The sequence below is a fragment of the Hippopotamus amphibius genome, chromosome 6 (genome assembly GCF_030028045.1).
Source record: "Hippopotamus amphibius kiboko isolate mHipAmp2 chromosome 6, mHipAmp2.hap2, whole genome shotgun sequence".
NCBI classification, from domain to species: domain Eukaryota; kingdom Metazoa; phylum Chordata; class Mammalia; order Artiodactyla; family Hippopotamidae; genus Hippopotamus; species Hippopotamus amphibius.
In genome coordinates this window covers 76,936,203-76,958,389 of record NC_080191.1, presented here as the reverse complement: position 1 = coordinate 76,958,389, position 22,187 = coordinate 76,936,203, and the positions used below count along the sequence as shown (strand labels likewise).

Here is a 22,187-nt window from a genome sequence, read left to right as displayed (position 1 = left end):
ACAAGAATTTGTTACATTTTATTGAATGAAGCATTTGTATTATTCCCAACCTATGGTCATAAATGTTTCTGCTTTCCTAGGCTCATTCATGGACATCGCTTCTACAAATACCAGTAATAAAAGTGACACTAATATGGAGCAAGTTCCTGCCACAAACGATACTATTAAGCGCTTAGAATCAAAATTGTTGAAAAACCAGGCAAAACAACAGGTTTGTTTTGTCATTAAAAGTAACATCTTCTGGTAACCTAACCAGTAGTCATGAACGTTATACTAACAAGTTCATTGTTTGCCATCTTCCACTATACACGTCCTGACTCTTGCTCCTGAAGCAGACAGAGAAGCTTGAGAGTAGAGATGTGTAATGAGATGCTCCTACGATTCGTTAGCAGTCAGATTGTTTCCCCTTCTCCTGATGGCTGCGTCTGCCACCTGTGCCTCTCCCGCCTTATGATGATCCCTGACTTGAACAGTTGATGGTTACAAACGTAAAATGGATATTCCCTCCCCAGTTAAAGGAATTGTTCTAGAGCTATCATTTCATATTATCCAGATTCTATTGTAACTGATAATTGGGGCATTTAACTCCCAGCTCTAGTGACCAGCCTTTCCTAAAGGCCAGTATCTGCAGCTTGTGCTTCCTCACCCCTGCTGCTCCCTCTCCTGAAAACGTTCCATTTCTTTCAGAACAGAACCCCTAAGAATCCCAGTTGGTATCTGCCTCCTTCTAGGCTGCCCAGGATTTTTAAGTATAATAGACCTTCAGTAATTCATATTAACCTGTATTTGTAACAGAGCGAATCTGGACGTTTGAGCTTGGGAGCTTCTCGTGGGAGCAGCGTGGAGAGCTTGCCCCCAACCTCCGAAGGCAAGAGAATGAGTGCTGACATGTCTGAAATAGAAGCCAGGATTGCTGCAACCACAGGTAAAAAAGGAAATAAAACTCTGAAGAGGAGTGAAAGTGGTTTCAGTTGTTTCAGTAGTGGGAACATCAGGGGATTTTTTGTGTGTATCCTAAACTTTTTAAAGCAGGAAGTTGGTTTACAATACACTTCCTATGCTTCTAGCAAAAGCTATCTCAAATTCCAAATAAGGAAAACATGATTTGTAAAATTATTTGGAGTATAAAATATACCTTCCTAATTACAGATTTTATCAAATGTAATTCAGCTCAAACATGAGCTGAAAATCTAAATGAGAAATTGAAATTTTGCCAAAACCAGGATGTTGTGGAGGATTTTGAGTGATTCTACTAGAATTTTGTGCTGTATTTTAGAATTTTCAAGTAATGGAAAATATTTTGTTTTGAAATCAGTAGAAAAATGTACTCCAGATCCAAACATGATTTGGTCTTACTGTCCTCCTTTCAGTGGCAAAAAGTAGCTAAGTTTATGATTAATTCTTTTAATTGTAAAATAAAAGATCATGGCAATTTTATTTAATCCTGAAAAAGCTAGCATTTATATTCCATTTTGTCAGTACTTAAAATGATTATTTGTGGAAAGACTGGGCAGCACAAAAATAATTACATGCTTTGTCACCTGCGTGACCTTCTAACCTTCTTTTCTAACCAGGTTCCTTTAGTAATGCTGGGTTAAATTGTTTTCTTTCTTATTTCCCCAGGGTGGAGGGGAACTGATTGTAAATACATTTCTATTGTGGAAAATGTGGAAATAAAAAAAACCCAATCTTCCATAATCAGAGATAAACACATTTTTTTGTATTTACCTCTAATCTTTTAACTATATATGTGTATGCAAGTATATTTCCAAGTGTATTAGCTTATTTTTTTAATTGAATAACTGAGCTAACTAGTTTTTGTTTTTAGCAGTCTTTTGGGGTATTCTTGTTTTGGAGCTTTTGTTTTTGTCTTTTTGGTTTTTTTTCTAAATAGAGTATTTTCATTTTGTGTGAAGTTCTTTTCAGAAAGAAGTTGTCCAGAGGACCATCCTAACCATACTTGTCTTCAACTAATCATGATCACTTATTTTATCAGTTATCATTAGAATCAGTTAGATATTACTGAATATCCAAAATAACAGTGTCTTTAACACATAAGCTTTATTTTTTACACACAAACAAATCTGGAGGTAGGCTCCATGATCATTAGGTAACTGGGTTTCTTCTGTCTGTCTGTATCACATTCCCTGTTGTGTGGCTTTCATCCTGAAGGTTACTTTGTGCTCTATAATGGCTATTACAGCTCCAGTCATCACATCCACAATCCAGGCATCAGGAAGCAAGAATTAGGGCAAGGGCATATGCCCAAGCTTTTTCAAGGAGCTTTCCCAGAAGTCCGTCCTAACAACTCCCACATAGATGTCTTTGGCCATAGTAATAGGATCAGATGGCTACCCATGGCTCCAAGGGAAGGAAGGATCTGCAATCTTTTATCTGGGAACTTTGCTGTCCTGAGTAAAGTTGAGGTTCTGTTGCTAAGAAACAAGGAAAGAGTAGAGATTGGCCAGTGACCAGCAGATGGTCTCTGCCACACAGATGGGTCTTCAGAAACAATCAAGTTGAATGGAGGTCACCAGCCACTGTCAAGCTTTCCTGGCCTCTATGAGTCACAAGTGTTTCTATATGGAGTGGGAGTGTCACAGTGTAGTGTCAGATGACCAGTGTACACAGGAACTCATGCTTATACTTTGGGAGCCTTTTTCATTTCAGGAATATCATTCAAGTTAGACCTGCCAAATAGTGATTGCTACCCAAAAACAGGAAATGCTCTGTAACGTTATAATAATAATTTTATATCTGCTAGTGTCAATTTTTTAGTCAGGTACTTATTTTTAAGTATTCTTGACAGAACTGATATTTCACTAAAGATAGCCACACACTATTGAATTACCCTGTCTTTTCTCTGCATAAATATAAAACAGAGGGTTGAACATCCATTGGTCGATTGTGTTACTTTGAAAGGTTCATATTTTCCAGCCTTTCAAATACTATTCAGGTTTAGCAGGAGTGTACCCTAAACTTTGGAAACTACAATATTCAGTTTATCAGAAGTATGTTTAAATATTTATAATTATTGAAGCATACACATTTCAGACTTTGATTCAATAATTACCGTTTAATCACTGAATTTTACTTTATAGCACACTTTAAGAAACACTTAATTGAACACATATTCCTGTGTTTGTTTAAAACGAATATGGCAGCTTATTTCTTTTTAACTCCTCTTTTCCTTCCCACTTTCATCCTAGACCCCCATTGCACTTCAGTGGTTTCACTTAGGTAGATTTTTCCTATGAACATGTTTGAAATCTAGCTTTCTCATTACCGTGCAGCTTTGTTTGTCTCTGCCCTATTTTTTTTCTTGCTGATTAAAGCCAGTATGTGAAACATCTTGTATTGATCGTCGTTCGCTCCTTAATCACGCCTTTTCTAAGCATGGATGAAAAGTTAGATAGTTCTGCATGCCATTCTGCATGAAGTGTTATTAACATAACTATTTGAAAAGTATTCTGTTTTTGTTCATTGTTTTCTGTGTTACTGTTTGTAGTTGTTTGCATGTATACTGTATATATGTGTTTTTGCAGCCTTTTCCAAGCCTAAACGGGGCCACCGTAAAACTGCTTCATTTGGCAACATTCTGGATGTCCCTGAGATCGTCATATCAGGTATCATAGACCACCTGAGTTGGTCTAATAGCTGTGGAACTGGAATAATGATCCCTGGTACTTATAAAATGCTTCTTGCTCCAATTTGATAGAAGGTGAAAATAGATACCTTGCATGCTGTCATTAGGGAGACAGATTAAAAACCGTATACTACGTTTATCTACACTGAAGCAGGCTTGGCAGGAAACCTCACATCTCCAAAACTGAGGATAAAATAGAAGGTAAAATACACCTTTTCACAGAAGGGAGAATAGCAGCCCAGAATTCTGCCAACTTCCTCTCATCTTTTAAGTGAGCGGAAGAGCTGAACCCAGACCTTTTCTGCACCCAGCAGAAAGAGGAAACAATCCTTTAAAAATACTTGTTGTCCTTTGCTCCTTTCCTTCCTTCATTACTACTTTTGGGGCTCCCTCTAGGCATTCTATCCCAGCCTCTTTCTGTTGGTAGCAAGTGAAATATGAAGTTGAGAAAAGAGAGTTGTTAAATACCATTTTGTCTTAACCTAGGAAACAGAAGTGAAGTAAAATTCAGTGAAATTTGCTGTTGTGCATGGTATCTTGCCAAAGAATTATGGTTAGTTCTAATTTCTGTGTATTATCAGGAGAATCTTTTTACAAATTACATGTTTTTATACCTTACACATGGTACCTCAGTGTCTCATATTGGTAGATTGCTTTTAGTTCTTATGGTGGTCATTTCGTAGATGAATCTAAATCGCCATTTTTGATAGAAACTTAAATGGCATATGTGACCTTCAATATTGGTTAATGTATGTTATCAGAATCATCATTTCTGTATCCTTCCGCTTTTGGTTTTCCTCCACCTCTTCCCCCCAAATTTTGATAAGGAGATACACAGTTTTCCCCACACAGTCATGGGTGTGGTTAGGCGAATGCTCCAGCACTTTGCCTGTGGCTGTGCTTTTTGCATAGTATTAGATTATATCTGAATGCCTAGTGGTTCTTTTCTCCTCCAATAAGTTGAACCCTGAGGATAGAGACCATGCCTTTGTGATTTATTATTGATGGCACCAGAAGTATCTGGCTCAGTATCTCACACACAGTGTTTAATAAATATGTGCCTGTTACATAAATGAACAAACCATTATTGAGCTCCAGCAGCTAGGAGCTAGGTCCATGTAAAATCTGTATACTACAGATATGTATGAAAGATGTTATACAATTCTTAGGGACCATTTTGTCTATACAAAACCATTTTATTTCTAGAACAATTAATTTTTGTTCTGGTTATCAAAGTGGTTTATTTTATGACATCTTCACTGTTGCCATTCAGAGAATACCGTTAACCCATTCCTCACATAGTAACTTTATTTATTTATTGAGTCATGAGCTGCTTTCAAAACTGGCAAAGTACTTAAGATCATTTTACCTCTACACTGAATGGTCCCAAGTTTGAGAGGATAATATGCTGACTGAAGAAGTGCAACATTTAAACATACATAATACTGAACTGTGATTATTTTAAATGTTTGAGGGAATCAGGAAAATATAGGCAAATGGCACAATAATCTTAATCTGGGTCTTATGGGTAAGCATTAAGAATAGATACACCCACACACAGTGGGTGAAATAGCCAAAGGTATATGAGATAATGAGGGAGAGAGAAGAGGAGAAAAAATAATAGTCTCAATGGTTCTCATCCAGGGTCAGTTTACCCCCCAGGGGATATTTGGCAACATCTGGAAACAGTTTTGATCCTCAGAACTAACAGGTGCTACTGGCATATGATGAACAGAAGCTAGGAATGCGGCTACACGTTCTACAGTGTCCTGGGCAGCCTCCCACAGCCAGCAGTTATCCAGCCTGAAGTGTCAGCAGTGCCAAGGCTGAGAAACTCTGCTTAGATGTGCTGTGTGGCCTATAAAGTAGTTTAAAGCACATCATCTTAATTGACCTTCGTAACAGTCTCATAACCAGGTTATCAGATAAAATTATAGCCATTTTACAGATGAAAAACTTAGATCTGATGATGTTGAATGGTTTTCCCAGAGTCACACAGCGAGGATCCCACCCTAGATCTTCTGATGCCAAATTACATCCATGTTCTCTTGTTTGAGTCAGAGAAGTCAGAGTAATTCTGCCTTGCTCCTCCTTAGGGTTCATATTAAATTTAAGTGAGCTCTTTAGCCAGGAGACACTTTTTTATGACATTGGATCCTTATGAGTCAGGAAACCTTAACTCTGTTCTTAATTGCCAGAGTAGCAGTGCTGTTCAAGGGGAAGTAGTATTCAGTAATACATTTTTATTAAATATTCTTGTTGGGTTTTTTCCCCAGATATTCAAACATTAACCTAATCAGTTTCAATTTCTTTAATAAAAGGATGCAAGCAGTGGAATTGAAACAATTGGACATAAAAGCATAAAGATTAATTTGTTCTTAGGTTATGTTTTTAAATTAAACATAAAGATATAACCCGTGCTTTGGGAATATCTTAGATGTCTTATATGGCCATTTTAATTGCAAAGGAGAATGAGATTTAATTCCCCCAATTTTTTAATAGCTTCTAGAATTTTTTTCCTCGAGTTTGATTCTCTACAAGTTCTGTGGTTATATTACCAGATACTTCTTGATATATCCAAACTGACATTAATTAGCATTGGATCCCAGTTGTAAGCATTTTTTTAAATATAGCTGTTTTTTTTATCTTACCTGTTATTGATAAGTAGTTTGAATATTTTCCTTTGGCAGAGTGCAGTATACTGAGTCTAATGTACCTCTTGGAATAAACGGCCTCTTTTTAATAGGAGTGCTCCTCTAAGAATCCCATAAATTTTTATGTGTATTTATTGGCAGTGTACAAATGTATCTTTTCTGAAGTGTTTGTTGTTTCTTGCATTTTTTAAAACCTTACCAGGTTTTAAAAGTTTTTCAATACACACTATTACTCTAAAGATTTTTTTAGTACATCTTTATAATGACTAAAATGCCTAACCTGGTCATAGGTCAGCAGATTTAAATCTCGTCTTCTGCTTGCTCTTCAACCCTGTTATATCCTCTGTCATCAACAAATGCGGAGGAACAAGCATCCTATGGCAAACACCAGCACTCATCAGTTTAACAGCCTCTCAGGTCATGCAAAAACGGACCTTTACTACCTCGACTTCCTGTGGATCAGACTACACAATTTTTTTGTACCCCTTCTACCTTGACCCCGGCTCTGAAGATGTATTGGCAAACTTGGCTATGGATAACCCTTCTTTTCACTTTCCTCTGCCCACAAAGAGTGGCTATAGATCGACCTGGCTTCTTTTTACCAAGCAAGACACATAATTAAGAGCAAATTACCAATAGAGTATGACATTTTGCTAACTCTTCGTTTGTGGAGAAGGTCCTGCCAAAAAACGGTATGCTACCTAAGCAAAGTTAATGTAAATGTAGACATCTCTTGCCCTGAATTTAAATCATTTGATCTACAGATTTCTAATCCATTTGTTTATTGGACATTATAAGACTTCAAGAAAAGGAAACAGTCTTTCTTAAATGTTTTCCATTAAAACTTGGAGTTTTAAAAGCATAATCCTTTCTCCTTTTCAGCCAGTACATTTTTATTTCTGTTACTTTTATTTGAAGAAAAGAGAATGGGTGGCAGATTATTGGTTGCTTTAAATTTTTCTAATTTTATTTCCTGTAAGACTTTAATAAAAACATGGATTTTTATTTATTTGGTTCTTTTGCTTGGATTTTTTTTTTTTTTTAACTTTCCCACATTTTGCTTTTGTTACTCTCCAAGCTTCCAAGGATCTATTTTTCCTGCCTATCTTCATCTCAAACACTCAAATGAAATAGAGATTATAAACTGGGAAACAATAATACATTCTGATAATAACATTTGATTTGGTGTCAAAAGAGTACGTAAATTTTACATTCCTTTTAAAATTTCACATGTCAAAGTTAAAAAGGTAAAATGTCAGAAAGTTACTAAACAGGAATGACAGCCTTTTCCAGTTTAAAGCATAGAGTAAGAGACTGAGTAGTTAAACACATTCCATTCATGGCTCTAGTGTCAGTAAGCAAGGGAGATCAGCAGTCCTGCTCTGGAGTCCTTAGGTGAAGAGCAGTAGCACTTAAGGAAATCAGCTTGATTGTAATACATTTTGAAATCCACTGGAAGAAAAGTATGGACACACACACACACACACACACACACACACACACACACACACACCCCACCTCAAAAGATTTAATTGAAACATTTGTCTTCTGTACTTTTTCCTTCTCCGTTAAAAAAAATCCTTGTACATAGTTTATACCAGATTGATTGCTATTATGAAATGAAATAAATTTCCAACATGATTTGCAGAAGTAAATTTTTCCAAATACTGATATTGTATGACAGTTGCAATTATAAAATGTCTTTTAAAAATTAGCTCAACTGCAAAGTTTTGTAGACTATTTAAATAATTTCTATTACTGCTACTATAATATACTCAAGTAGTTCTGAATTTCTTTTTTAGTTCAGACTGAATTATAATACTTGGTTTCATTTTAACCATTTGAAATTTTTCTTCTCTGTTTTATAAGTAAGCATTGCCTTAATGTGCTTCTATTTGACAACCTTGAACAGTGATGCTTTAGTACACCTTTTGTTATTTCTAAGCCGAAAATAAGATGGCATAATATTTTAGAGTGATGAAATGTTTTGACCAAAGAACACTACATACTGTCTTATGTACTGTTCTTAAGGATTTGATAAAGAAGATTGAATATGCAAATGTTTTGAGTCAGTCTTATTAATATATAAAAAATATTTTTGCCCAGGTCCCTGAATTTAATTGATGTTTGTTGTTTGTAATATTCTTGAAGCTGAAAAGAAACTTTAGGAATCCTTATGATTTCAGCTGCATTTGGATCTCTTAACTGAGAAAAATTTAATGACTATTCATTCACTTTTAATTTCAGTCAGGTACATTTAGCTCTGTTGTATATTGGGTATTTACCAAAAGTATGATAACTATATAGTTAAGCAGAATATGGAAAGGGCCAAACATAATATTTAACAGAAAGTAAATGGGTAGTTAGCTCTCTCATACTTATGTGTTGTTACCCTCCTTCAGAGGTGTCAGATATCTTAGGTAATTTAGATGGGTGTGGAGGGGAGTGGTGAGGACCTTGTAGAATGCTGGGCAGCTGGAGGCCAAGATACTGTGCAGAGACACCTGGGCACTATTTTACTTTTTCTATCAGGCCTGGAGTATAACCCTCCCATACCATGTTTGGTTCAAGCACCGGTAGATCCTGTTTGTAAACATTCCTATAACTGTATGTATGTAAGTCATTAGTGTAATTCTTCCCCTCTTTAAATAGTGCAGCGCCAATATAAAGAGACCATCAGATAGAAAGAATTGAGCGTTTCTAGATCTTCAGGTTCCTACCTTGCACAGTTAGTGTCATTAATGGCTGTAAACCTTTACTTAGGGACGCTGAGGCCCAAGGAGAGCTCTGCTGAGATGTAATATACCTGCTTCTGCCAAGCGTAGCCACCGCACTTTCAATACAGTCCTGTATTTGTGGCTAATTAAACAGGGAAGTGCATCTAACCTTACAGTGAATATTTAGGCAGTCTCTTTCCACTAGATTGTAGTCTACCAAGATGACTTTTCTTAATCTAAATGATTGAACTGTAACCTTATAAAGTGGGTTTATTAGAAAGAGAAATTTATCAATAATTGCTTTCCCTTGGTGTAGGGGGAACCCCACCCTGAAGGGGCTTTTATTCTAAGAAACCAACCAGAATTGTTGAAATTAGTAAAGGAATATGAAACTTGTGGCCACTTTAACATATATTTTAAAATTACGTATTCAGTTTACCATGAAACAGTAGTATAAATACTCCTGCAGTGTGTAGTGCTGTATGACTTTTTTAAATGTTGTGCATTTTACACATAAGAATAATGTCCCATAATCTTTAAGATTCAAAACGTATGAATATGAAAATTTTGATGACTTTCAAATACCAGCTTAGGAAGTCAGTTGTACTTAAAATGAGCAGCTTTTTGAAGAGGTGAATTTTGTTTTAGTGTTGTAAACAGTCAACCTATAAGCTGCTTGCTGTTCCAGCCACCCTTTGGGGATGAGGAGATGGTAGGGTGGTTTAGAGGTATAGTGTATTCCTTTTGTTGCTCTTAGAAAAGTTATTCTTAAAAATATCATTTGTTCCCTATCAGAAGTCGTGAAAGTTCCAGGATTCATTACAGCATAAAATACTTAGGACATCATTTACAGGTTCTGTATTCCCTGATTAAGCATCTGTTGATATCACATGGTCCCTCATTTCTACTTCTTTTTTGCTTTATACTGCCATGTGTACTCTAGGTAGGCACATATCAAAGAACCATGAAATAGTGTAAAGGAAGTGAGTTACTAAATTAGTGTTTAGTTACCAAAAAACTCAGAATCAATCTAAATTTACTGAGCACACACCCAGTAATTTTCATTTGCAATAATAGGAGCTTGATGTTTTTTATATTCATATTTGTAAATTATGACTTAAAACTTAACATTGGAGCAACAAGTATTTGTTGATTGCAATCTTTTTTTGCTTTGTCTGAGCTGTTTGCCAGATGGCTTCTGCCATGGTTATGCTAATTAAAATGCATTGCCTAGAATTGCTTGCTTTGACTCCGGCTGTAGCTTAAAGATTACTCACTTTATGGCATTTGTTAACTGTCAGCTCTCCTTTACCCTACTTAAAAGTTTTTATTCCCCTCTCCTCCTACCCCGACTTGGAGCTTGTTTTTGTTGTTATTGCAGTGGTGATGTAATGATCTTCAGACACATGTGCTGGGTGGTTCCTCAGATTCACAAATGTTGCTAATCTGAAAAGAGAATTCCAGACACTTTTACAAGTCTGTCTGTCTCAGCTAATTTTAGAATGATTGTGTTGAATGAAGTGTGCCTGAAATTGCTTATTAGTCATGGTGATGGGGATCCTTTTTGTCCTCAGGAAACAGGGATAATTAAAAGTTTTCACATAAATATCTTAGTGTGCCTGATTTAGTAAAGGTGCAGTTTGTTGTTACGTCAATTTGTAACTGAAAGTTGGAGCTTAGAATAAAATGAAACTTGAAGGAAATTTGAGTTAAGATTATACAAAGAATTCTAAAACATAGCTTTAAATAGAAAAGAGTTAACTTTCAAGGATGGCTATAAATTTGAGTTTTTCTATTCACTACACGTATTATTGCATTAAACATTATTCTTCTGTTGTAAGGTCCTTTTAGTTTATGTACAAAATAATAGGCTCACCTTGATTAAGATGCTAAGTTATATTGCTGATTGGCTTAAAATAAGATAATGAAGGTTATGGAAGTATAAAACTTGAAGAATGAATTCTGTCTGCTCATCAGGCCACAACTATTAGAATCTGTGGTCTGAGTGCTGCCCACTGGTTGAGAAGTTACATAATATAGCTTTCAGGGTCAAAAGAATTTTGGGTATTGTATCAGCTGTTACTCTTAATATTTTGGTGTTTCCTTTTAGACAGCTGATCTCTCATCTTAGAAGATACTATATAAACAGTCCTATTCCCAAATAAAAGTGCTGAGTGAAGCTATTGTTTAATTCATTCCATTTTGCTGACATTTGTAGAGTTCTTTCATGAACTGATTTTTAATTAAATTATTTTAATTTAGACGTTCCTGAAGCAGGATTAACACACTAGCCCATTTCAACAAGCTGTATATTTGGGAACAGAATGAGAGTCATTCATCTCCACTAGGAAATTGAGTTGTTGTTCACAAATAATAAATTACTAGATTCTGACAAAGACTAATGGAATTAGGTAAGTGTGACTCAGTGTAATAAATTCAAGCCTAAGCATCCTTTTAGGCCCTGAAACGAACAAGGTACTGCTGTTGGTTAAAGTCAGTCATGGCTTACAACCTGCTAGCTGTCTTGCTGTAGCAACTGTAACGTAAGGCCCTTGAAATAGATGCCGTCATCAGCCCCAGCCCCCAAGCATTCATCTATTTAAACATATGACAGAAGATGGTGGAAGAGAATTCAGCAGCCCTTTGTGTGGTAGGAGTGGTTATTGTATTAGGACATACTTTGTTGTAGGCCAGCAACTTTTGAGTTAATAGCTGTTTCTCTTCCTTTCCTTACATCTTTCTCTTTTTTTTTCTTTCCGTTTTTTTTTTAATAAACTCACTTTTTGTCCCACAAACATTTTGTGTAGATCCAAGGAGCAACAAATTCCAGCTTCCTACTGTAGGTATTAAGTTAAAACCTTATTGTCTCTTTGAATAGATTTCAGTATTTTACTTTTTTCATTTTTTAAAAGGCAACGGGCAGCCAAGGCGTAGATCCATCCAAGACTTAACTGTTACTGGAACAGAACCTGGTCAGGTAAGACTTAACGTTCAAGTTCTCTGTCTTTCACGAATAGAAATGGGCAGAAATTGAGGATTAGCTATAATATATATACTCTGCAAAATTAATTTTATGATTTGACCTGAAATTATGACAGAGAAGTTCATTATCACCTGACCTTAAATACTTAAGGGGGAAAAAGTATAGATTTTTGATGCCATTATTGTTTTAACTTGAAGGAAGATTTGTGAAAATAGGTTGATTAATTCATTAGTGCTCTGTGTATGTTATGTGGTTTTTATAGATGCTTTAATAAGGAAGTATTCAATTTTGTAATTTAACAATTTATCATTAACGTTATCCTCTAAATGAATCATTAGTGTTGTCTCCTTTTTACTAATGAGGGAAATAAAGTATTTCCCCAAAAGATGTCACTCGTCTGAGATCATAGGCACTGACATACTTGGTGTGCACTCTAAAATCTTTCAATTTGTCATAGCCACTAGATGTATATATTTTTGTGAAACATCCTTAGGGCAGTATTTGCTAAGTAGATGGATAAACTCTAGAAAAACTTCTATCCCAGATGTTAAGGTTTTAATTATTCATCATTATATTTCTGGATGTTCTAAACTCCCCTTACCTCTCTGTAGCTGACCCAGACAGTGCTATAATTTAAGCCATACTGACAAGTGCAGAGTTTTAACCAATCAAGTATATAAAAGTAGGTCAGTGCTTTTCTGTTATTCAGCTCAATAGACTTAACATATATGATTTATATCATATTCTTAAAATGAATTGAAAATTACAAGGTTTTTGTTGTTGATTGGCTTTCACTTTTGCTGAAATAAATTTAAGACTATAGCATGCATCTGAAGTAATAAAAATACCACATTATGGTCTATATTCATGAAAAATTATTGGATTATATGTTATAAACAATGTGATTTAATGTCTGGTAAAATGTATTAGTACTTTTCATCCTAAAAGGTATTTTATTATTATTTCATTTTTATAACATGCTTGAAATTTTACAGATTCTTTGTAGTCGTTAATAAAAATTTGAAAGCCTTTTCTAGCCATCAACTAACTTAACTGACAAAAACCACTTAGATGTTTAAATGATAAATAGCCTTGATCTTCATTTATATCTGGAATTATTTTTATTTCTTATAATGCCCATACACACATTCAAATACATATATACACATATACATACATACATAAAATGTGTGTATATATTGCATATTAATTTATTATATATTTTATGATATTAAGTGACCCTAAATCTTGATTGCATTTATTCAGTAGCAGTTTTTTCAGTATATCTGCTTTTGTGAGATCCCAGAACTTTTGAATGACGTTTCCCACCTTCTCCCCTTCAAATACTTAAAGTTTTAATCCAGGCATTTAGTAACAGGTAGCTTGACATCTGCTGTTTGCTTTGATTCCTTGGAGGCTTGAGGAGCTCAGCCTTTTTAACGCTATTTACTGTTGCCATTGCCATTCCAGTTATGAGAAACTCCCGCCAAGCATTCTCCATTTGACTGAGAGTGAGAGGCTTGCTCTAAGATGGTGCAGGGGCATCTGCCAGTGCCATCGCTCTTCTCTGTGTTGTGTCATAAAGGCATTGCTATATTTCAGGACTGACCTCACCATACCAAGCCGTACTTATTTCCCCACAAATTCTGTATGACTCGAGACTTTGATCGTCACTGTTTCATCTTCAATACCTTCAGGTAGTAAAACCCTGGAACGGAGGCAGACTTTGTGAGACAGGCACTTGCAGGAATTATCACAGACTACTCCAAAAGATTTAGAGGGGGGTGGAATTTGATACAGTGGTAAAACCTGTTCTAAAACAGGTGCTATATAGCCATTGTCTAGCTAGTTTTTAAAACTGATCTACTCTTTCAGAATTACTTAAGTATTACAGGCTTAAAATGCCTAATAGGCAGTTTGGGATGAGAATGACAAATGGTAATCCTAATATACTATGAAAACATTTTCCCCTGAAAATGTTATGATAAGGGGCCATTAAAAATCTTTTTAATTACTCATGAAAATAACATTCATTATTTGAAGAAAAGTATACGTAATCTGGATTTTCAAAATCGAAGGTATAGTCCTTTTTAAAGTCTGGCTAAGCAGTGATTAAACAGATGCATAAGGGGGTCTTTTGGTTTGTTTTGGCCATGGAAATTGATAAAGAACATGAAAGTATCTGCCTGGCCAGCACAGCCATCAGAGGAAAAGAGAGAGCTTACTAATGATGTTTACTATTACATCTCATAGAGGAAAGTGATCGAACAAGAGTTTCTGCTTTGACTGTTGATTCGAGACTGATCTTAATAAAGTCACTTAAACTTTTCATTTGGTCAACTAAAATTAAATTGGTTGTTTTTATACTGTCATTTCTATCGAGCAGGGCGGTGGTGAATGTAGCAAGCTTCTTAATTAAAAGTGGTTGTGTAGGTATTCATGTAAAAGACTGCATCCACACAACATACAACTCACTTTTAAATTAATTGAGTGAGGCTTTCATTAATTCAGGAAGCTCATTAAGCACATGTAATGGATCTGGCCTCCATTTGAGAAGATACTGAGAAAAAAGCTGCTCCTGATGTCCAAGAACTGATCCGATACTAAAGCCTTTTGTTGTTAGAAGCTGGACATAAACAATATCTCAGAACACCAATAGACAGAGTGACTCTGAGACCATGATAAAATGAGACAAAACAAGACCATTTTTTAATGTTGTCCAAGCACAGACAAAAACAGGGTCACTGTGCCACCCACAAAATACCAAACATTGCCCTCTCCTGTCAGATACAAGAGACTGCTGCTTCTTTACCAGTTTCAGCTTTACCCTCACCCTAGTCTGCCCTCCCTGTAGAATTGCCACTGCTTTCTGACAGTAGCCAGTCAAGAGTGAACCCCTCTTTCTTTGGAGCCTCCTCAGAAGCACTCAACAAAAGCCCACATCCTCTAGTAAGCTCTTGTTAAAACCATCTTACTGAAACACCCCAAAGTGCCCCAGGGTGAGGGCTTTGCTTCACTGCAACAATTACTAAACTCAGCTCACTCCACTATAGGTGTGTTTGCAGTGGCCTTTGGCCAGGGTGCATTGACAGTACCAAGAAGGCCCAGTGTCCCAGGAGCTTACTGAGGCAGGTCAGACCGATGCCCAGATCACCTAGGGAACTTCAGTAATAACAGCTGCCTTTTATTTATTGTGCACCCACTTCGTGCCTTTAATGTCAGGCCTTTAATGAATGTTATTTAAATCTTAACCCTATCAGTTTGATACTTTTTATTTTCCCCATTTTGCAGATGGGTAAACTGAGGGTTAGAGAAACTTACCTAAGTCTTTACTTCCCTTACACTGGCCAGTGATTGCTATAACCAAGTTTTGAATCCAGATCTGATTGCAAAAGTACACAAACTCTACACTCTGTCATTCTGTCTTGTGTATAAAACTGAATGCAGTGCATGGTAAAGTAATCCTAGATCTCTTGAGTGTCAAGTGTTTTGGCTTCAGGTGGTCTGCATCGTCATAATTATTTAAATACTGTTTATTGATGATCAGTTTCTGTTGTATTATATTGTTGAGCAAGGCTAACCCACCTTGATAAATTTCTGCAGATGATGCATAAATTTACTTTTTATAATACATCTGAGTGAACCTTTGTATGTTTCACTAAAGTTATACATTCTCATGTATGCCTGCATATCCCTTCTGGAAATGTATCCAATATAGATCTTTTTTCAAGATATCTCTCTTGGAGGGTGTTGCAGTCAATGAAAATTACAGCTGCAAGATGATGTAATTATGATTAATTAGAGAACCAGACATACTAATTTCTATATGGACTTTAGAATCTACTTTTTCTAGTCAGTGTGGCTTTGGGCAAGTCCTTAATTTCCCTGAGCTTCAGCAACCGTATCTGCCAGTGGGGACCATGACATCCACCCCCTGGAGTTCTGATAACATGTGAGAGTACCAGACACAATAGATGCTCAGTCCATGTTTATATGCCTGCCCCCCATAAGGTGCCTCCCAGGGCTCTTACCGCTTATTCTCATTATAGTGCATTGCTGTAGAGAAATAAAACAAAACTAGTACTTGGAAAGAAGTAAAATCCATTGGCATTCTGTTCTTTCTGTATCATAAGGGAAGCTTCTGTCAGAGATCATGGGAAGTATTTGCTTTATCATACATTGTTATTATTTATTTAAGGAATATAATTTCTCACACTACTTCTTTTGTCCATCCTCATTCTGCACCTCCTTTAGTGTAAATAATTTTCTGTTAAAGCTCTAAATCAGAAGCTTACATAATTGTCTTAAATAATTCTTGGTTCATAGCATACCTTCCTATTGGAGAATTTAAAAACCATATAAGAAAAATAAAATTCTAAAATTTCCCTCGTAATGAACTATGGTGAAGCCAGAATTAGATCGAGCCCATAATTTTGGATTAGAAAGAATGTTTTTAATACATCCTGTCAGGTATAGATTTAACTAATCTGTGATTATCATAATGGAGGACGCACCCTTGTAAACTTACATTACCTGCTGACACCCATTTCTTTTTGGTATTTATGTTGTTCAGATGTACTTCACAAAAATATCATATAAATCAACACTTAATCTCTGTGTTTTGTGCTTCTATAATTTTAGCAACTAGCATGATTTCTGAGGGTTTTAAATAGCTTTCAAATGTCAATCTGAATAGTAACCCTGGCTATAGATTCTTGGCTTAAGAAAATATTTTCCCAGTCTTTCAGGTGAGATGCAAAAAGCAAAGCTTTATTTTTGTTTGTAAATAACGTCCAAATCCTTTTTATAAGTATAAAGTTTTGGTCAAGGCAGATAAGGTTTTGGTCAAAGTCCAATTCTGGTTCATGTCTACTGATGGTAATTTGCCCTGCAGTTTAAATTTGGCTTAGTATTCTTTTGCTGACTTAAATTGCAGTGTGGCATTTCTATACTCTCATAACCATTTTCATAAGCCAGTCCTGTGGTAAGCCAAGTTTTTCTGTATCTCTTAAACTTTTCAGTTTCTTTGAGAATAGAATAAAGTAATTGTAACTGTCTTGAAGGAAGGAGCAACCCAAATGAGTTCCAGTAGTTTCAGAGCATTTATGGCCATCAGAATTTTACCAGTAATTTTTTTTAATTAGCTACTGTAAAAATAAGACTTCCTTCATACTAGGTTGCCAGCACTTTAATATTTTTTTAAAAATTATCAAGTAGTATCTGTTCTTATTTATGCCTTGTATTTTTCAGATATTCAAAAAATAAACTTATGGCTGTTTTTAAATATTTCTTTAGTTTTTTTTTTTAATACAAACATGTTAACATGTTATGTTATTCACTGAGATACTCATCCCTCAATATATAAAGACTTATTTAGTTAATTTATGGATATAAATTTAACTCATAGCTTTTCTTGTAGCTTTAAAGAAAGACCAGTTTTGAGACTTGACCTAAAAATATGAGCACTATTTCTTAGTTTTATAACTTACAGGAAATCTGAAGCAGAACAAATGAGTGTGCACATGAGGTGCTAAGAGTTTCTTAGAAAGAAAGTAGCAAAGAATTCTCTTGGTAAAGATTTAAGTTTAAAGGATATGAGCATTCATACTAGGTCCAGGTAGGATTATTTGTTTTAATATCACAAATGTTCAGTGACTTATTTTAGTGTACAGAATTCATTCTTATATTTCATAAAGCTAATTCTTACTTGTACTGTATCTTGTTTAATTTCTCATAACTGGTATTGATTCTCACATGTCACAAATACTTATATGTTAACATTTCAAATGTTAACATAAAATTAGGCTGACTGAAACCCTCTTCTACCAGCACTCTGAAGAAAAATTGCTCTATATTTACAATAGAAATCATAACCACGGTCATATCAGTGTACTCTTATTAAATCAAGACAGCTCTCAGACAGAGAAGGTTAAAGGACTCAGGAATAATGTCATATCTGTATTTGATTTATGAAGGTTAACAGCATTCTAAAAATGAGTTGTATGTTTCATCACCGGTTCTCTGTGGTGTATATTTTTATTCTCATTATATATCAGTGGTAAATAAACCTAAGCACCAGTCTTACATCTGAGTACCAAAAGCTTGTATTATCATTTTATTTAATGAGTATTTATTATATGGTTATTTGCTATATTATATGGGTTTTATTCATTACATGGTATATTCAGCAATCTCCTAAATCCTGGGGTTACCAGTATAAGAGTACACATGATATCTGCCCTTAGGAGATTTTAATGCTTTTGAGGAATCACAGACTTTGAGAGTAATATAAAGTATTTCAGGCTCAAGGTGAAGTTTATGTATGAACAGACTATAAATACACCCAAAAAGAAAAATACCTTTGTGACAGGGCTTAGCCACTGAATATATTTTCTAGAAGAACTGTAATCATGAACTGGAAAAGGACTTGTTAGGAGCTACAAGCCTACTTATAGATTCCCATCTTATAGTTACAACCACCTAAGTATCTGCCATTTAATGAGCATTTTTATCAGTTTTCAGAAGTGTGTCAGGAGTGCTTGACAAGAAGGCGTAGTCTTCATTTGTTAAGCATGGGCTTCATAAGTATGTTTAGATCCGGTTCACCTGTTACGGAGCTCAGGTTTTACTGTGGGAGTGTTGGGTTTTGGTCTCTTTCGTATAGCACTTATAGAGGAATATCAGAATACCTCACTATGACGGTAAATGTGTTTCTTTCTCCTTTCAGTTTTATTGCTGTATCTATTTTGAAGCTATGTATAGGCACAGCATGTACATTTTGAGTTGTTATAGTCTCAGTTGAACCCCTTATAGTTATATCTCTGTCTCTAGTATTCTTTTTTTTTTCCCCTAAAATATTCTCTGTGATATTAACATAGCTACATAACTTTATTTTGTGTAGGTTTTGCCTGGTTACCTTCTTTCATTCTTTAACTTTCTGTTTTCTCTGTCTCTGTCAATTAGAGATGTCTCATAAACAGCATTTATTCCAGCCTGACAATCTGATTTTTTAAAATCTTAACCAGAGAGTTTAATCCATTTACGTGTATATGGTTACTGATAAATTTGCTCCCTCTTATCTCTTATTTCCCTTTATTCTCCTTTCTTGCCTTTTTTTTGAATTGAATGCATATATTTCTCTTTCCATTATTTTTCTCTCTGGCTTGGGAGTTACATATTACTATTTTAGTAATTACTTTCAAAACTTTAACACTCATGCCCAAGTTAAAGTAAATATCTTTACCCTCATCTGAACAGTACAAGGATTTTTAAATCTATGTTCTTCTTATGTGTGCATTGCTATTCAGACTTTAGTACCATCTTATTTATTTGTTAGGTAATTCTATAACTTAGTCATTGTTCCATTGTTTAGTATTTTCAGTGTACAGATTCATCCTTGTGTTTACTAGTATTCCTGATTGCAACTTGGCCCTTCCATCAAGGAAAAAAACTTTTTCTCCCTAACAAATGTGCTTTAGAAATTCTTATGGTTACAGCCTATGGATGGGAAACTCGGTTTTTGTTCATCTGAGAATGTTATTTTGACCTCATTTTTCACATTTTTGTTGACTAAACAGTTCTGTGACAGTTGTTTTCTTTCAGCAGTTTGAAGATATTCAGCTTTCTTCTGTCTTTCTTGTTGCTTTTGAGGATCTAACTGGTATTCTTTTGTGGATACTCTTATCTTTTCTCTCTGGCTACTTTCTTACTATCTTCTATTTGTCTTTGTTTTCTAGAATTTGACTATAATATGCCCTGTGTTTAATTCAGTAGTAGGTTTTCTCTTTTTTTTTCCTACTTGGGATTTTTTGTATCTTCCATCAAGCTTGTAAATTCTTTATTGAATCACAGTGGATACATTTTTCTCCCCTCTAACCAGAGCTGCTACCCAAGACAGGCAAATTTACTTGCTGTTGCTTTTGTGGGGTAGGTTTTTTTTCCCTAGTTTACTGAGAGTGAAGCCTTTCTCGGGTGTTAGCTTTAAACACGGGGTTCTCCAGTCCTACTTACATCCTACAAAGACCCAAGACTTTATGCCTGTTCCTCTGAGTGCAGCAGGCAGTCAGAACAAAAGCTCCAGGCCATTGGAGGTCATTTGAAATTCCCAAGGCTAGCAGCTTAAGCACTTGCTAGACTTTATTTCTGGTCTCAGAGCATTTCACTTACTTCCTTGTAAACATAGTTTTGAAGAGGTATTAATGTGTGAGTGCATATAAATTTTTTAACATATGTCTGTTAATCTAATATTCTTAGAGGATCTTTGTTTTTTGCAAGTGTTTTGGGACCTCTTCTGATAGAAATGGAAGTTTTTCCTTTGTCTTAGAATGGAAATTTTCTCGTTATTTTTGTTTTTATATCAGACTCGCACTTTGTTCCTCCTGTCACTTCTTCCTGCAGGTGAGCAGTAGGTCATCCAGTCCTAGCGTCAGAATGATCACTACCTCAGGACCAACCTCAGAAAAGCCAGCTCGAAGTCATCCCTGGACCCCTGATGATTCCACAGGTGACCAGTTTATTTCCTCATTATAATTATAAAGCTGAATTTATCATGTTTATGTTCATTTAATCATCTCATTACTCTAATGTTTACAAAGCCAGGCATTATACAGTAGTTTAGATTTTCCTATTAATAAGATCAAATATTTAGCAATAAATGTTAAAATGTCTTTTTTAGTACGAAGACAGAGACTACCTTGCCCCATGTGCCCCCCCACCCCCACCCCCCGGCCTCTGCATATTAGACATGTATTTTGAAGATGGTTTGTTTGGGGATTTTTTTCAAATAGGAAGATATTCTATTCTTGAGATTTTAGTCTGATTTTCCTATTATGATCCATCCTTCTAAATAATAGTAGTAAACTCTCAGCTTTTGGTAACTAATATCAGAATGGTAAAATAATCATCCTCTTCTCAGTCTTTTGTTTTAAAAACACAAGATATGTACCTTGCTAAGAAAAACATTTCTGACCATTGACCTTTTGAATCATTTTCAACTGAGAGAGAGACCTCATTTCAGTTCCGTAAATATTCTGTTAAATAGACTTCTAAAAGCCTCGTAAGAGTTATTAACATGTCCCAACATGAAAAACTCACTGGTCAAAATCAAAATATTAGTATTAAAATCTGCCTGTCTGAAGGTAGTAAGGGAATAGTTTCCTTGTGGGTAAGCAGGAAATTACTTGCCATAATAGAATTAACTTCTCTTTATCATTAAGGGGCTACCTTGACAAATATGCAGCAACATACTTCTGTAAAAATTATTTATATGGTATTATGTCAGAGAGGGAAGGTGATCTCTTAGACCCTGGAAAATTAAACCATTTGGGATTTTATATAAGATCAACTCTGTTATTAATAGTGGCAATTAAATTGAAATTAAAAAGTTAGCTTTCTGTCTTTGCAAACTAAAATTCTGCTTGCAGGTATTTACAGATATTTGGCATGGTTTAGTCAAGTTCATAATTTAATTTAAAAAATTAACTGGGTGGCTTTTCTCTGTGTCATGTAAGATAGAACTATGTTTAGCCTTGGGTGTACTTGCTAGTTTTAGTAAGTTTAAATTTAGTGGTGGCAAAACTCCTAAGTTTCACCCTCAGCACAGCCCAGCCTAGGGTTGTCCAGAACATTCACCACAACTCAGCACATGTGCAGAATTTATCATGATGTACTTCTCCTCAGAGGTGGGCAGGGAAATGCTCTTGACAGATTTGATCGTTAACTTTGAGGTAGAATCAGCTCTTTTTGGTTCCTGCCTCCTTCGGTGAGGGCGGACTCACCCTGACATTACAGCCTTTGCTGGGTCTCCTCACTTCAGCCTGGACTAACCTAGACTCGCCAGTCAGCGTGTGGCAGATTGTGAATTCATGAGGGTAAAATCAAAATTCTCTTAAGTCCCTCTCACTTAACTGCTGTGATTCCATTTCTCGTGTTCTCTCACTCTTCCAACTCCTACCTCATTTTGTTTCTTTTCTGAGGACCTAAAATGCCACAAAATACCATTAGCTAGGCATCATACATAGGTCCAGGTTGCAGTATCAGCTAAATATTTGTCTTTGCCTTAAAATATACTGCAAGTGTGCGGTCATCATTTTTAAATAATTTTGAATACCATTTTAGAAGTTGAGAATCCAGTTTAAGTTTATAATTAATGAAGTTCAGCTTTGCACTGTTTCTAAGAGAAAACTGAT

At 35.4% G+C, this 22,187-nt stretch overlaps 1 protein-coding gene across 2 annotated transcripts in view; it reads left to right on the top strand.

Moving 5' to 3' along the window:
- Positions 1-22,187, top strand: part of MAP3K7 (mitogen-activated protein kinase kinase kinase 7) — a 65,328-nt gene that overhangs the window by 33,778 nt on the left and 9,363 nt on the right. The window contains exons 10-14 of one of the 2 annotated variants that reach the window (XM_057738747.1): positions 81-211; positions 796-925; positions 3,546-3,626; positions 11,930-11,994; positions 20,398-20,503. In XM_057738747.1, coding sequence (XP_057594730.1) covers positions 81-211; positions 796-925; positions 3,546-3,626; positions 11,930-11,994; positions 20,398-20,503 — 513 coding nt within the window. The remainder of the gene's footprint in view (positions 1-80; positions 212-795; positions 926-3,545; positions 3,627-11,929; positions 11,995-20,397; positions 20,504-22,187) is intronic. The other variant, XM_057738748.1, reaches the window with a different exon arrangement.